Source organism: Aotus nancymaae, unplaced genomic scaffold (assembly GCF_030222135.1).
Source record: "Aotus nancymaae isolate 86718 unplaced genomic scaffold, 86718_ANA_hifiasm-v0.15.2.pri h1tg000018l, whole genome shotgun sequence".
NCBI lineage: Eukaryota > Metazoa > Chordata > Mammalia > Primates > Aotidae > Aotus > Aotus nancymaae.
This window is the reverse complement of record NW_026988430.1, coordinates 9,529,266-9,544,453: the sequence shown is the minus strand read 5'-3', so window position 1 is coordinate 9,544,453 and position 15,188 is coordinate 9,529,266. Positions and strand designations below refer to the sequence as shown.

General features: G+C 40.3%; 1 protein-coding gene across 2 annotated transcripts in view; it reads left to right on the top strand.

Moving 5' to 3' along the window:
• Positions 1-15,188, top strand: part of ULK2 (unc-51 like autophagy activating kinase 2) — a 109,482-nt gene that overhangs the window by 20,110 nt on the left and 74,184 nt on the right. For both annotated transcript variants that reach the window (XM_064378260.1, XM_064378259.1), the window contains exons 6-10: positions 2,699-2,872; positions 4,211-4,284; positions 5,854-5,955; positions 7,328-7,386; positions 10,068-10,150. In XM_064378260.1, the coding sequence (XP_064234330.1) occupies positions 2,699-2,872; positions 4,211-4,284; positions 5,854-5,955; positions 7,328-7,386; positions 10,068-10,150 (492 nt within the window). The remainder of the gene's footprint in view (positions 1-2,698; positions 2,873-4,210; positions 4,285-5,853; positions 5,956-7,327; positions 7,387-10,067; positions 10,151-15,188) is intronic.

Here is a 15,188-nt window from a genome sequence, read left to right as displayed (position 1 = left end):
TTTTAATTTTAATTTTTTTTTTTTGAGATGGAGTCTTACTCTATAGTTCAAGCTGGAGTGCAGTGGTGCAATCTCAGCTCACTGCAACCTCTGCCTCCTGGCCTCAAGCAGTTCTCGTGCCTCAGCCTCCTGAGTAGCTGGACTACAGATATGTGCCACCACACCTGGCTAATTTTTTGTATTTTAGTAGAGGTGGGGTTTCACCATGTTACCCAGGGTGGTCTCAGACTCCTGAGCTCAGGTGATTGGCCCACCTTGGCCTCTAAAAGTGCTGGGATTATAGGTGTGAGCCATTGTGCCTGGCCTTAATTTTTCATTTTTTTTTTAGTAGAGATGGAGTCTTACCATGTTGCCCAGGGTAGCCTCAAACTCCTGGGCTCAAGCAATCAGTCCGCCATGGCCTCCCAAATGCTGGGATTACAGGCGTGAACCATGCATTGGGCCATATTTGATATTTTTTTTTTTTGTCTTTTTGTTTTGTTTTGTTTTTTTCCTTTTTGTGGAGAACGGGGTCTTGCTATATTGCCCAGGCAGATCTCGAACTCCTGGGCTCAAGCTATCCTCCCGCCTCTGCCTCCCTAAGATCTGGGAATACAAGCATGAGCCACAGCACTTGGCATACTTGATAATTTTTAAACCATAAAAATTTATTTTATTTGAAGATGTTAAGGACATGTATTACTTGACAGGTCATTAAAATGATTTTAAAACCATAATATTGCACTTGTTCCATGTATTAATGTTATTTCTCTTATTTGCAAATGGAATATGTTATGTAGAACATATTCTAAGAACTACATGAACAGACATGCATTCACAAATAATTTAAATAGGTTCATGGATATTAAATCCTTAGTGTAGGTAAGGAATTACACTTGTGACTTTTAGACTAATTATAATAAACTTCTTTGCATACTTACTACATTGAAATATTTATTATGTGCAAACCTTTTTCTGAAGTTTTCATATTTTTTAAATGTTTTAATATAGTATTTTTTTGCTAATCTCTGTATTCTCATTTTAGTATATGTGCTGCTGAAATGAGCACAAGTTTTCATTATTTATTTATTTTATTTATTTATTTATTTATTTATTTATTTATTTATTTATTTTTTGGAGATGGAGTTTTGCTCTTGTTGCCCAGGCTGGAGTGCAATGGCACGATCTCGGCTCACCGCAACCTCCGCCTCCTGGGTTCAGGCAATTCTCCTGCCTCAGCCTCCTGAGTAGCTGGGATTACAGGCACGCGCCACCATGCCCAGCTAATTTTTTGTATTTTTAGTAGAGACGGGGTTTCACCACGTTGACCAGGATGGTCTCGATCTCTTGACCTCATGATCCACCCTCCTCGGCCTCCCAAAGTGCTGGGATTACAGGCGTGAGCCACCGCGCCCAGCCACTATTTATTTATTTTTTGAGACAGAATCTCACTCTGACACCAGGCTGGAGTGCAGTGGCACCATCTCAGCTCACTGCAACCTCCGCCTTTTAGGTTCAAGTGATTCTCCTGCCTCAGCCTCCTGAGTAGCTGGGACTACCGGTGTGCGCCACACACCAGCTAATTTTCTTTGTATTTTTATTAGATGATGGGGTTTCACCATGTTGGCCAGGCTGGTCTTGAACTACTGACCTTGTGATCTGCCCGCCCTCAGCCTCCCATAGTGCTGGGATTACAGGCCTGAGCCACTGCACCCAGCTGCAAGTTTTCATTATTAAATGGGTTTTATTTAATCATCATGTCAACATCATGTAGTTAGTCTCATCAAGTTTTATATATGGCACAGAGGGATTGTCTTTTTTTTTTTTTTTTGAGACGGAGTCTTGCTCTGTCACCAGGCTGGAGTGCAATAGCGCTATCTTGGCTCACTGCAACCTCTGTCTCCCAAGAATCAAGTGATTCTCCTGCCTCAAGCCTCCCAAGTAGCTGGGACTACAGGCATGTGCTACCACGCCCAGCTAATTTTTTGTGTTTTTAGTAGAGACGGGGAGTTGGCCATGTTGGCCAGGATGGTCTCGATCTCTTGACCTCGTGATACACCCACCTCGGCCTTTCAAAGTGCTGGGATTACAGGCATGAGCCACCGCGCCCAGCTCATATCACCTCTTTATAGTGGTGAAATAGGTTAAAACATTTATTCTTGGGGTATCTTTAGTTATGAAAGATATTATGGTGGGACAGGTATGTGGGAGAGAAAAGGACAGAGAAGATGCAGGAACGTAGATGCCTCACAGCTACAGGTAGGAGTAGAATCCAGGTCCCTCTGGTCAAGGATTTTGCTTGTTTTTCATTTGTGTTCACATAATGATTAGAATTAAATATGGACACTCAATTTGGCTAATATGAAGGGGAACTTAGTTTTTGGCTGGTAAAGGGGATTCATGTTTATTGAGTACCTATGGTGTTCAGAGTCACGTGGGCACCTTCAGCAGTAAAAACAGGAAGGGAAAAGCAGAAGACACAGGTGAAACCGAAGATGAAAGTACCAGTCAGTTCTGTTTACAACAGATTGATTTCAAGTCTTGAGAAATCTTGTATTTCTTCATAGACTTCAATTATTAAAGTTAAAAATGAATAAATGTGAATAAAGGTTCCTTATTCCCTTCATGCTTTCCTTCACAACCCGGCGATGTTGATGGAATATGCAGATGGAATTTGATTTTGTGTACTTAAATATTTACGTGACTCCTTTTGTACCAGTGAAAGGAACTCTCAGTGAAGACACTATCAGAGTGTTTCTGCATCAGATTGCAGCTGCCATGAGAATCCTGCACAGCAAAGGAATCATCCACAGAGATCTCAAACCACAGAACATCTTGTTATCCTATGCCAATCGCAGAAAGTCAAGTGTCAGTGGTATTCGCATCAAAATAGGTAAATAGCCATGTATTGTGTTGTGGAAAGAACATTTTTGAAACTATTTTTAGACAACTTTAGCTTTGTTGAATGATGGATTATTTTTTTTTCTTTTATTGGGAGTTTTGCTCTTGTCGCCCAGGCTTGAGTGCAGTGGCATGATCGCAGCTCGCTGCAGCCTAGGCCTCCTGAGTTCAAGTGATTCTTCTTCAGCCTCCTGAGTAGCTGGGATTACAGGCATGCACCACCATGCCTAGCTAAATTTTGTATTTTAGTAGAGAAAGGGTATCACTATGTTGGCCAGGCAGGTCTTGAACTCTTGACCTCAGGTGATCTGCCCGCCTCAGCCTCCCAAAGTGCTGAGATTACAGGTGTGAGCCACCACATCCAGCCAAATGATGGATTTTATTGATGCAGTTTGATATTTTTATTGAGGTTGTGGAGGTTGCTTAGATAGGTGAATCCTTAACTTTATTGACAGTGTCTGCTAAATCTCAGGCGGTGCTGACAGGCCCACATCGAGAACTCTAACTATGAATACCTGCTTCTCTTGAGTGGGAAATTGATGTGGTGTGGTTACTGGCAGCAAATTAACCCTGATTCTTTACAGTTCCTAGGCTTTTGACATAGGGATCTCAGAGACCATCTAGTTTAGCCCTTGGCAGTTTTTTCTTTTTTCTTTTTTAGCAGTATCTCAAAAGGATTTGAAACAATAAAGAAAAACATAATTGGCTGGGCACAGTGGCTCACGTCTGTAATCTCAGCACTTTGGGAGGCTGAGATGGGCAGATCATGAGGTCAGGAGTTCAAGACCAGGCCAATATGGTGACACCCTGTCTACTAAAAATACAAAAATTAGCCAGGTGTGGTGGTGCATGCCTCTTGTCCAAGCTACTAGGGAGGCTGAGGCAGAAGAATTGCTTGAACCCAGGAGGCAAAGGTTGCAGTGAGTTGAGATTGCACCACTGCACTCCAGCCTGGGCAACAGAGCGAGACTCCACCTCAAAAAAGAAAAAAAAAAGAAAAGAAAAACATAATTATTCACATTCTACATCTGGTATTGATATTTAATGAAATCTTTATTAATGAACTTACTATAATTAGTATTTTCACTTGCAAAGTTTGGTGCACCTTGGTTACAAATCTGGCAGAGCAATGACTTGTACAGTTGACGATCACTACTGTTTTTAGCTTGTTGAAATCAAGGTAGCCACTTTTTTCTTTGGTGGACAGTCTTAATCAATAAGCTGTTTATTTTTCACAGTCCTTTGTGCCTTCTTGTGTCTTGAAGAATCATATATGTTAGGTATGAACAAAGGTATCATTTGCTTTTCTACTTTTTATTTTGTGAAATAGCGGATTTTGGTTTTGCTCGTTATCTACATAGTAACATGATGGCTGCAACACTGTGTGGATCCCCCATGTACATGGTGAGTGAGTGTTTGCATCCTTGCATGTTTAAAGTGTGGCTCCATAAGCATTGGAATTTAAATATAATGCTTGATTCCAAATAAGATGTGATTTTACATATAGTCCAAGTTGTTATTCCTAATGTTGATTATACTACTGATGATGCTGTAATACAGACATCTTTTGCTTTATCATAGTGGACTGCAAAAGTAAGTCATTTGTAAACTAATGTGCAGTATTTAGTCTGGAAATATCTTAATTCTAGAGCTTCAGAATTATGTGAAATAAATGTCCCTATTTTAGTTCTAAGTTTAAAATCGGTTTATATTAAATTAGAAATTTCTCTAAACTAAAATCAACTTTGAACTAGTAATCACATTTCAAAAAAATTTATCAGCTTTACTTTCTTGATCCTAATTTTACTGCTTGTATATAATAAATTTTATAATTTTATGTAAATTTTAAAATTACTTTGTACTTCTTTTTTTTCTTTTTCTTTCTTTCTTTTTTTTTCAGAAAATGATTCAGTTCCAATGCAAGATACTTTGTACTTCTTGAGTGCAAAATTAGTTTAGCCTTGAGGTTAGAGTGCTTTGGCTGATTATTAAAAGAAATTGACTTAATAAGAAATTTACTAGGGAAAATAAATAAAAATGTTATGCCTGAGCTGGGTGTAGTGATACATGCCTTTAAACTCAGCTACTCGGGAGGCTGAGGCAGGAGGGCTGCTGGAGCCCAGGAATTCATGACCAGCTGTGGACACAGGAAGCCCCCATTTCCAAAGGGAATTAAAATTGAAAAGAAATGTTACATCTGGGAAATAAAACTTACTATCTTTAAGTATATTTTTCCATTTCTATTTAATAGTGCTGATTAATGGTATATTTAAAAGCAGAATTTGATGAGAGATGGGAAAATACCTGTAACAAAGCAGCAGGTAAATGGTTTTGCTTTTAGGACAATGTTTATTATTGTGTGAGGTTTTGCATCATAGTTTTTCTATTACTATGAAAGTGTTCAGATTACAAAAAACATAGGGAATAATATAGCAAGCACCCGTGTACCCACCATCCATATTTCACAAAGTTAACATTTTGCCATGTTTGTCTTGATCTTTTTTTTTTTTTTTTTTTTTTTTTTTTTTCTGACCTGGTATCTGGGTATCTTGATCTTGTCTTTAAAAGAAATAAAATATTTTGGAAACAGTCCAAGTTCCTTTGCACCTGTCCCTGATTTCATTTCCTCCTCTGCTTCTCTCACACACCTGAGGGAACCTCTGTCCTGTAATTGGTGTGTATTTTTCTTTATTATTATTTCAGTCCTGTCATTGGACTTCATGTGTCCATTATAATCAGTTGAAACATTTGTTTCTATAACTGCGTCTTTTCATGCAGCATTGTTTTTGAGATTTACTAGTAAATCTCAATATATAATTATATAGTTCTAAGTTATTTGATTAGAGAACTATCACAGGGTGTTGTTTTACTCTGGTAGTTTGTTAGGAGTGTCATTTTAACCAGTTAATTAATATGTGCCTATTAATTATGTGAATAATGTACTCCATACCCCTTATATTTCTCTGTACCTAGGCTCCTGAAGTTATTATGTCTCAACATTATGATGCTAAGGCTGACTTGTGGAGCATAGGAACAGTCATATACCAATGCCTAGTTGGAAAACCACCTTTTCAGGTAGCCTGATTTTTTTCTTATGGCCTCAGTTTTGGAATCTTCTCATTTTAAGTTGCCTTTGATTTGTAAAATGAAGAATACTTTGAAAGCAGTGTTTTTGGCTTCTCTGTGACTTACTTTGATTCTGTTATAGGCAAAAACTGTGTTAATGACTCAGAACATCCTTTGCTTTTCCCCTTTTATTTGCCTGCCCTTTGTAGTTGAACTGGGCATGAAGCCTGTTGTATGTTTTCCAGGCTAGTAAAAAAAACTAGCTGGGGTCAGGGATAACAGCCTGCTGGGAAACGGGTGTGAACGGTGACACCAGAACTTCCTGCTTAGCCTGGAATCCACATGAGGGCTGGGGGTGGTCTGGGGAGATCACTGGAAACCATCTCTAGCTGTCTGTTCCTGACACTGCTAGGTGAGCGGGAGGTAATTATACACACTTTATGGAAATTATTATGAGTCTGTCTTTTCCTCCTCTCCCCCAATATCCTGTCAAAAAGTGACCCTGTAGAGTATAATCACAATGATTTCTTTTGAGTTAATATTGCCATGTTATAATTTCTTTTTTTAAAAATAAAGACGGAGTTTCACCATGTTGGTCAGGCTGGTCTTGAACTCCCGACCTCAGGTCATCTGCCCGCCTTGACCTCCAAAGTGCTTGGATTACAGGCGTCAGCCACCATGCCCGGCTGCCATCTTATAATTTCTTATGTTACAAAGAAGATCTTTGAATTTGAAAACTGGAACAAAGTGAAAATATTTGCCCAAGATAATATTAAGAAAATTAGTGACATATCCAATTTAAACACTTTTAATTTCTTAGTCTAGTTTGCATATAGAGGAGGCTTCACTAAGTTAGTAACTGTTGTTATCAGCTACTTGTTGCTGTGGAGAGAATGAATAGTAGCAGTATACATAGTTATCTTCTTTGAATTTCTTCAGGCTCCTAAGGTAAAGTACACCTGAATTTTACACAATAATCTACGTATTGGGCAGGCCATGTAACCTTCAGAATAGTGGTCCTTAATCTATTCTAAGTTTCAGACTCCTCTGAGAGACTGACCTCGAAAAAGGTACCTCAGAAAAGATACATTATACTCAAATGTACAGAATTTTCACACAATTTCACAAGTTTTATGAGTTTCTAATGACCAGTTATGGCTCCTTCAGCAATTCATGGCTTTCAAGTTGAGAATTTATGTTCTGTAGCAAGAATATGAGCATTGTCTGTCTTTCCTTTCCTCCTCCCTTGTACTTTCCCGTCAATCCTTTTCTTGAAACTCCCACTCCCTCAGTCCCTTAAAAAAAAAATGAGCATCAATCATGATTTGGAAGTTTCGCTCCCATTGTTTAGGAAATTAAACCTTTTTTTTTTTTTTAATAGGCCAATAGTCCTCAAGACTTAAGGATATTTTATGAAAAAAACAGGAGCTTAATGCCTAGGTATGTGTTTAGATTACACTGGGTTTTACTATTTGTGAACAGTGTTATTTGAACTGTATGTGTTTTTATGTGTTTTATGTATTCTCATTATTGAATTCTTTTTCAGCTGATAGTAATGTGAAAGCATTTGTTACAACAAGAAATTAGAAAATTGCTGGCATATTATAGGTGTCTGTGTAGTGCTGTACTCTTTTCTTTCTTTTTTAAAATGTAAAGTAAATTTAAAAGAAAAAGGTGGCCAGATGTGGTGGCTTACACCTGTAATCCCAGCACTTTGGGAGGCTGAAGTGGACGGATCACCTGAGGTTGGGAGTTTGAGACCCGCCTGACCAACATGGAGAAACCCCATCTCTACCAAAAATACAAAATTAGCTGAGTGTGGTGGTGCATGCGTATAATTCCAGCTACTTGGGAGGCTGGGGCAGGAGAATCACTTGAACCCAGGAAGTGGAAGTTGCAGTGAGCCGAGATTGCATCACTGCGCTCCAGCCTGGCCGACAAGAGCGGAATTCCATCTTGAAAAAATAAAAAAGTACAGAAGTTACATATGTTCCTTGTGAGGAGTGTTATGTGGACAGAATAGATGCGCGGAAAGTAGAAAGTGAATTCCCTCCAGCTTTGCTATCTTCTTTATGGGTAACAAGAGTTTGCTGTGTCTCTTTCTACATTGTTTTTGTGGGAGTTCTTTATACCTGTTTGAGTGCTTGTTCTCTATTTTTTCTCTCTTGAACTTGTGTCTTGAGATGAGTGCTTGTTTATGTATGTATTTATATACACGCATAATTTAAGACAAATTACATCATATTTTTTGAGTTGTTTGCAGCATATTGTTTTTTACTTTGTAGTATACCACAGATGATGTTCCGCAACAGGATGTGGAGAGCCACTATATGCTTTTTTTTGAGACAGAGTCTTCCTGTTTCTCCCAGGCTAGATTTTGGCTCACTGCAGCCCCTGCCTCCCGGATTTAAGCCATTCTCCTGCCTCAGCCTCCCTAATAGCTGGGACTACATGTGCCTGCCACCGTGCCCAGCTAATGTTTGTATTTCTTTTTTTTTTTTTTAGTAGAGATGGGGTTTCACCATGTTGGCTGGGCTGGTCTTGAACTCCTGACCTCAAGTGCTCCTCCTGCCTCAGTCTCCTAAAGTGTTGGGATTACAAGCATGAGCCACCATACCTGACCCACTGTATGCTTTTAAATGCCACAGAGAGTCCGATAGATGTATGTTATTTTATTTAATTAGGTCCTTGTTTTCATTTTTTGGTTACTATAAACAGGCTCTAGTGAATGTGTGTGTGTGTGTGTGTGTGTGTGTGTGTGTGTGTGTGAATACCTTTGTGTATGTGTGCATTTTATTAGGATGGACTCCTAGAAATGGAATTGTCAGACCAAAAGAGATGCTTTCCAGATAGGCTATCCCAGTGAATACAGCAAGATAGAAGACTGTTCCTTTCCCCTCATTTTTACCAACACGGAATGTTAGAAGATTTGATGCCTTACAAATGCATGAGGACCAGTTAGCTATTAATTTAATTTGCATTCTTCTCTTCATTAGTGAGTTTGGCTTGGCTCCTTTGTATTTGTTCAATATCTTTTTTTTTTTTTTTTGAGACAGAGTTTCATGCTTTGTTGCCCAGGCTGGAGTGCAGTGGCGAGATCTTGGCTCACAGCGACCTCCACCTCCCGGGTTCAAGTGATTCTCCTACCTCAGCCTCCCAAGTAGCTGGGACTACAGGCATATACCACCATGCCCAGCTAATTTTTGTATTTTTAGTAAAGACGGGGTTTCGCCATGTTGGCCAGGATGGTCTTGATCTCTTGATCGCGTGATCTGCCTGCCTCAGCCTCCCAAAGTGTTGGGATTATAGGCGTGAACCACTGTGCCTGGCCGCTTTTTTTTTTGAGACAGAGTCTTGTTCTGTCACCCAGGCTGGAGTGCAGTGTCACGATCTTTGCTCACTGCAACCTCTGCCTCCCGGGTTCAAGCCATTCTCCTGCCTCAGCCTCCCAAGTAGCTGGGATTACAGGCAGACATCACCACGCCTGGCTAATTTTTGTATTTTTAGTAGAGACAGAGTTTCACCATGTTGTCCATGCTGGTTTTAAACTCCTGACCTCAAGTGATCCACCCACCTTAGCCTCCTAAAGTTCTGGGATTACAGACGTGAGATGCTGCGCTCAGCCTGTTTAATATTTTTTTTGTAATTCTTACTCTTTGAATTGTGTACTCCTATTACTTAACTCATTTTCCTATTGCTTGTTTTCATACTGGATGTTACAAAGTTGTATTAGTTCTCACTTGTATTTAAGTGCTGCCCTTTTCCAGACAGAAAGCGAAGTGGCTATTTTGTAATAGAGAACACTATAGCAACTATTAGTGCAAGATTGAGGTTATGCTAAAACTCAACATTGGGCTTTTGAGATGCTTTATTCCTGCGGATACTTGAACAACAATAAACACAATACAGGAATCTTCTCAATTTGATGCTGTTTCTAAAAGATAGTTGTTTAGTGCTTTTTTTTTTTTTTAGATGAGTCTTACATGGTCTTCTTGGTATAAATGTGTTGGTATTTGTGAAACCACATATATGTTTTAGTTTTTATGTGGAAGGCAAAAGTTAACGTCATTTATATATATGAACTTACCACTCAGGTGGTTGTTTTTTTTTCTTTCTCCCAGTATTCCAAGAGAAACATCACCTTATTTGGCTAATCTCCTTTTGGGTTTGCTTCAGAGAAACCAAAAAGATAGAATGGACTTTGGTAAGAAATAGTTTCAACTTTTGCATGTCTTCTAATTTTATTTTTATATGTGCTGAAAGATTTAAAAAATACCATAGAGATTTCAGAAGAAAATTAAAGTCAGTTTCGCTTTTCTTTTTGTTTATTTGTATTTGTTTATTTTAGTTTCATAAATATGTATTGAGTGCTTATTACTGTGTCCTAGGTCCGAGAGATAAGAGTAATAAACAAAATCCCTCTTCTCATGTAGCATGTATTTTCGTGGTAGAGAGAGACAAGAAACTTGAAAACCATAATTGCATATTATATTAGAAGTTGCTAAGTATTGTGGGAAAAAAGAATTGAGGGTGGGGGTGGGAAAGAAATTTTAAATAAGGTAGTCAGTGAAGACCTTAGAAAGTGACATTTGAACAAAGACTTTACTTGAAATGAGAGTGAGCCATGTGGATATCCATGGGAAGAGCTTTTTAAGCAGAGTGAACAGCTAATACGAATGCTTAGGGCTGGAAGCATGCCTGAGCAATAACTAGAAGGAATAACTTGAAGAATAACTAGAAGGCCAGTTGAAAACTTGGGCTTTTTCACAAAGTGTAATGGGAGCCATTAGAGGGTTTTGAGTAGAGGAAAAGTGATGTGACTAATGTTTTTAAAAAGGATCAAGCTGGCTGCTTCTTGAGCAGAAGCTGGGAGACTAATCAGAAGACTCTTGTCATTACCCCGGTGAGAGATGAGTGTATGTAGCATTGACTAGGGGAATAGTAGTGGCGGTGGTAAGAAGTCTTTCTGGAGATAGAGGTAGAGGCAACAGCATTCACTGATGGGATTGAATGTAGGGGTGTGAGAGAGAAGACTCAAGGATGACTCCAGCGTTTTTGGCTTGAGCAGCTGAAAGGATGTTGTCAGTTACAGTGTTGGGAAAGACTGTATAAATAGAGCAGGCTGTGGGAACAAGTTGAAGAGTTTCTGATGGACATGTTAAATTTAAGATAACCATTGAATATCTAAGTGTAGATGTCAAAAGTGCACTTGAATTTCAGAGAGGTCTAGGCTGGGGACAGATTGGGGAGTTATCAGCCTATGGTTGATATTTGTTTATTTGTTGGTTTTTAAAAAAATTTTTGAGACAGGGTTTTACTCTTGCACTCAGGCTGGAGTGCAGTGGTGTGATCATGGCTCACTGTAGCCTTGACCTCCCCAGGCTTGGTGATCCTCTCACCTCAGCCTCCCCAGTACCTGGGACTGCAAGTATACAACAACACATCTGGCTAATTTTTGTATTTTTTTTTTTTTGTAGAGACAGGGTTTAATCATGTTGCCCAGGCTTGTCTCAAACTCCCGGGCTCAAGCAATCCACCTACCTTGGCCTGCCAAAATGCTGAGATTATGCACATGGTCACCGTGCTTGGTGATATTTATTAAATAGATTATTTTCTCTTTCCCCCCCCCACTTTATTTGAGAAAAGGCCTCACTCTGTCACTCAGGCTGGATTGGAATGCAGTGGTATGATCATAGCTCACTGCAACCTTGAACTCCTGGGTTCAAGTGATTCTCCTGCCTCAGCTTCCCTGGTAGCTGAGACTACAAACCTGCACTCACATTCTTTAACAGGTGAGAAGTCACCTGTTAATCTTATTAACAACATTTAGTTGGCTAATTTTTTTTATCCTTTTGTAGAGATAGGGTCTCACAATATTGCCAGGGCTGTTCTCAAACTCCTGGCTTCAAGCACTCTTCCTGCCTCAGCCTCCCAAAGTGCTGGGATTACAGATGTGAGCCACTGTGCCTAGTCAAAATAGAGTATTTTCTAGTGTACCATTTAAATACTTTCATTGAGTTTTCTGGCTTTTTTGTACTATTTATTGAGTTTTTTTAAAAAATAATTGCTCTAGGGATTACAGTATGCATCTTAATTTATCACAATTTATTTGAATACTAGTTGAATTCCATTAAAACGTAGAAGCTTTGTTCTGTTAATATGGCTCCATTCCCTCTTCCCTTTATGTTGTTATTGTCTCACATTATGTCTATGTTGTAATCTCAACAGTGCAGTGTTATAACTATTGCTTTATACAATCTTACCTCTTTTAAAGAAGCTAGGAGAAGAAAAGTGAAAAACATGTATAGAGTCCTTTTGTGTATTTCTCTCTCTTTTTTTCGGAGACAGAGTCTCAGTCTGTCACCCAGGCTGAAGAGCAGTGGTACAGACATGCCTCACTGCAGCCTTGACCTCCGGGGCTTAAGTGATCCTCCTGCCTAAAACCTCCGTGTAGCTGGGACTATAAGTGCACATCACTGTGCCCAGCTACCATGCCCAGCTAATTTTAAATTTTTTTTTTTTTGAGATGGAGTTTTTTGTCTCCTGCCTCACCTTCCTGCATAGTTGGAACTACAGGTGCCCACCACCATGCCCAGCTAATATTTTAGAGTCGAGGTTTCACCATGTTGTCCAGGCTGGTCTAGAACTCCTAGCCTCATATGATCGATCCACCCACCTTGGCCTCCTAACGTGCTGGGATTACAGGCTTGAGCCACTGTGCCCGGCTGGTTTTCTCTGCTTTTAAAAATGTGTTATGATAACTGCTTCAAAGTCTTTGCGAAGTCCAACATTTGGCCCCCTTCATAGACAGTTTCCATTGGCTGTTTTGTTCCCCTGTGTATTGGCCATGCTGCTTTGTTGCTTTGCATGTCTTGCAGTTTTTTGTCGAAAATCAGATTTTTTGTACAATACAGAGAGCAACTTTAGATTTGCACCCTCTGCCTCTTCCAATTGGGGATTGTTCTTTTTTTTGTTTACAGTGAGACAGAATCTCACTATGTTGCCTAGGCTGGAGTGCAGTGGCACAATCTTAGCTCACTGCAACTGCAACCTCTGCCTCCTGAGTTAAAATGATTCTCCTGCCTCAACCTCCCGAGTAGCTGGGATTACAGGGGCACACCACTACGCCTGGCTAATTTTTTTTTTTTTTTGGTACCATAGGGAATAATTGCTGCAAGAATGCCTGGCTAATTTTTGTATTTTTAGTAGAGACAGAGTTTCACCATGTTGGCCAGGCTAGTCATGAACTCTTGACCTTAAGTGATCTGACTGCCTTGGCCTCCCAAAGTGCTAGGATTACAGGCATGAGCCACCACGCCTGGCTGGATTGTTCTATTTGTTTAGTAACTTGCCTGGATCAAATCTGTGGAATATTGGTTTCCTTGCAGTTTTTGAAAATTAAAGATTTATCTCCAAAGTTTTTTTTGTATTTTTTTCAGTTAAAAAGAATTTCAAAGCCCTGTTTCCTAGGGGTCACCCCATGTCAATAATTTTTTAGCAGTCAGCTGGTGATTGGTCAAAGGTGATGCTTAAACACTTTGAGACAGTAAGTTACCGTCCTTTGTCCATAGATCTGTGTGTGGCTTGGGAATGCACTAAGAGTTCAAGCACAACTGGGCATGGTGGCTCACATCTGTAATCCCAGCACTTTGGGAGGCCTAGGTGGGCAGATCACTTGAACTCAGGTGTTTGAGACCAGCCTGGGCAACATGGTGAAACCCCTCTACTAAAAATAAAAAAAATAGCTGGTGTTGTGATGTGGGCTTATAGTCCCAGCTACTTGGGAGGCTGAGCTGGGAGGATTTCTTGAGCCCTGGAGGTCAAGGCTACCTTGAGCTGTGATCATGCCAATGCACCCAGCCTGGGTGACAGAGTGAGACCTTGTCCCTAAATAAATAAATTAATAAAGTTCACGCACTTAAAAATCTGTCATGGCCTTTTCTTTCTTTTGTTTTTCTCTTCTGTGTTTTATTTATCTCAACTCCAATCTTTATTACTTCTTCTACTAGTTTTGGGCTTAGCTTGCTGTTTTTCTAGTTCCATAAGCATGAGGTTAGCTTATTCATTAGATGTTTCTTTCCTTTTTTTTTTTGAGACGGAGTTTCACTTTGTCACCCAGGTTAGAGTGGAGTGGCGCAATCTTGGCTCACTGCGACTTCCATCCAGCTCCTGGGTTCAAGTGATTCTCCTGCCTCAGCCTTCAGAGTAGCTGAGACTGCAGGTGCACGTGTCACCATGCCTATTTTGTATTTTCAGTAGAGACAGGGTTTCATCATGTTGGCCAGGCTGGTCTTGAACTCCTGACCTCAGGTGATCCACCCTCCTTGGCCTCCTAAACTGCTGGGATTACAAGTGTGAGCCACCATGCCTGGCCTATTCTTCTTTTTCTTTCTTCTTTCTTCCTCCCCCTCTTCCTCCTTCTTCCTCTTTCCTCCTTCCTCCTCCTCTTCTTCTGAGACAGAGTTTTGCTCTGTCTTCTAGGCTGCAGTGTAGTGGCACAGTCTTGACTCACTACAACCTCCACCTCCTGGGCTAAAGCGATCCTCCTCCCTCAGCCTCCCAAGCAGCTAGGATTACACGTGCCCGGCTAATTTTTGTATTGTCTAAAGAGATGGGCTTTCACCATGTTGGCCAGGCTGGTCTCGTACTCCTGACTTCAAGTAATCCACCCGCCTTGGCCTCTCAAAGTGCTGGGATTACAGGTGTGAGCCACTGCACCTGGACCTATTTTATCTTTTTTAATGGAGGTGTTTGGTGTTTACAGCTAAATATTTCCCTAGTACTGCTTTTGCTACATAAGCTTTAGTATGTTGTGTGTTCATTTTCATTTGTCTCAGGATATTTTCTAATTTCCGTTTATGACTTTGACTCAATAAATTGCTTAAGAGTTGGTATCGTTGACCAGGCGTGGTGGCTCACGCCTGTAATCCCAGCACTGGGAGGCTGAGGTAAGTGGATCACCTGAGGTCAGGAGTTCAAGACCAGCTTGGTGAACATGGTGAAACTAATAATAATACAAAAATTAGCTGGGCCTGTAATCCCAGCTACTTGGGAGGCTGAGGCAGGAGAATTGCTTGAACCTGGGAGGGGGAGGTTGCAGTGAGCTGAGATCAGGACATTGCAGTTCAGCCTGGCGAACAAGTAAGACTCCAGCTCAAAAAAAAAAAAAAAAAAAGAGTTGGTATTGTTTGGCTCTGTGTCCCCACCCAGATTTCATCTCGAGTTGTAATCCCCATGTGTCC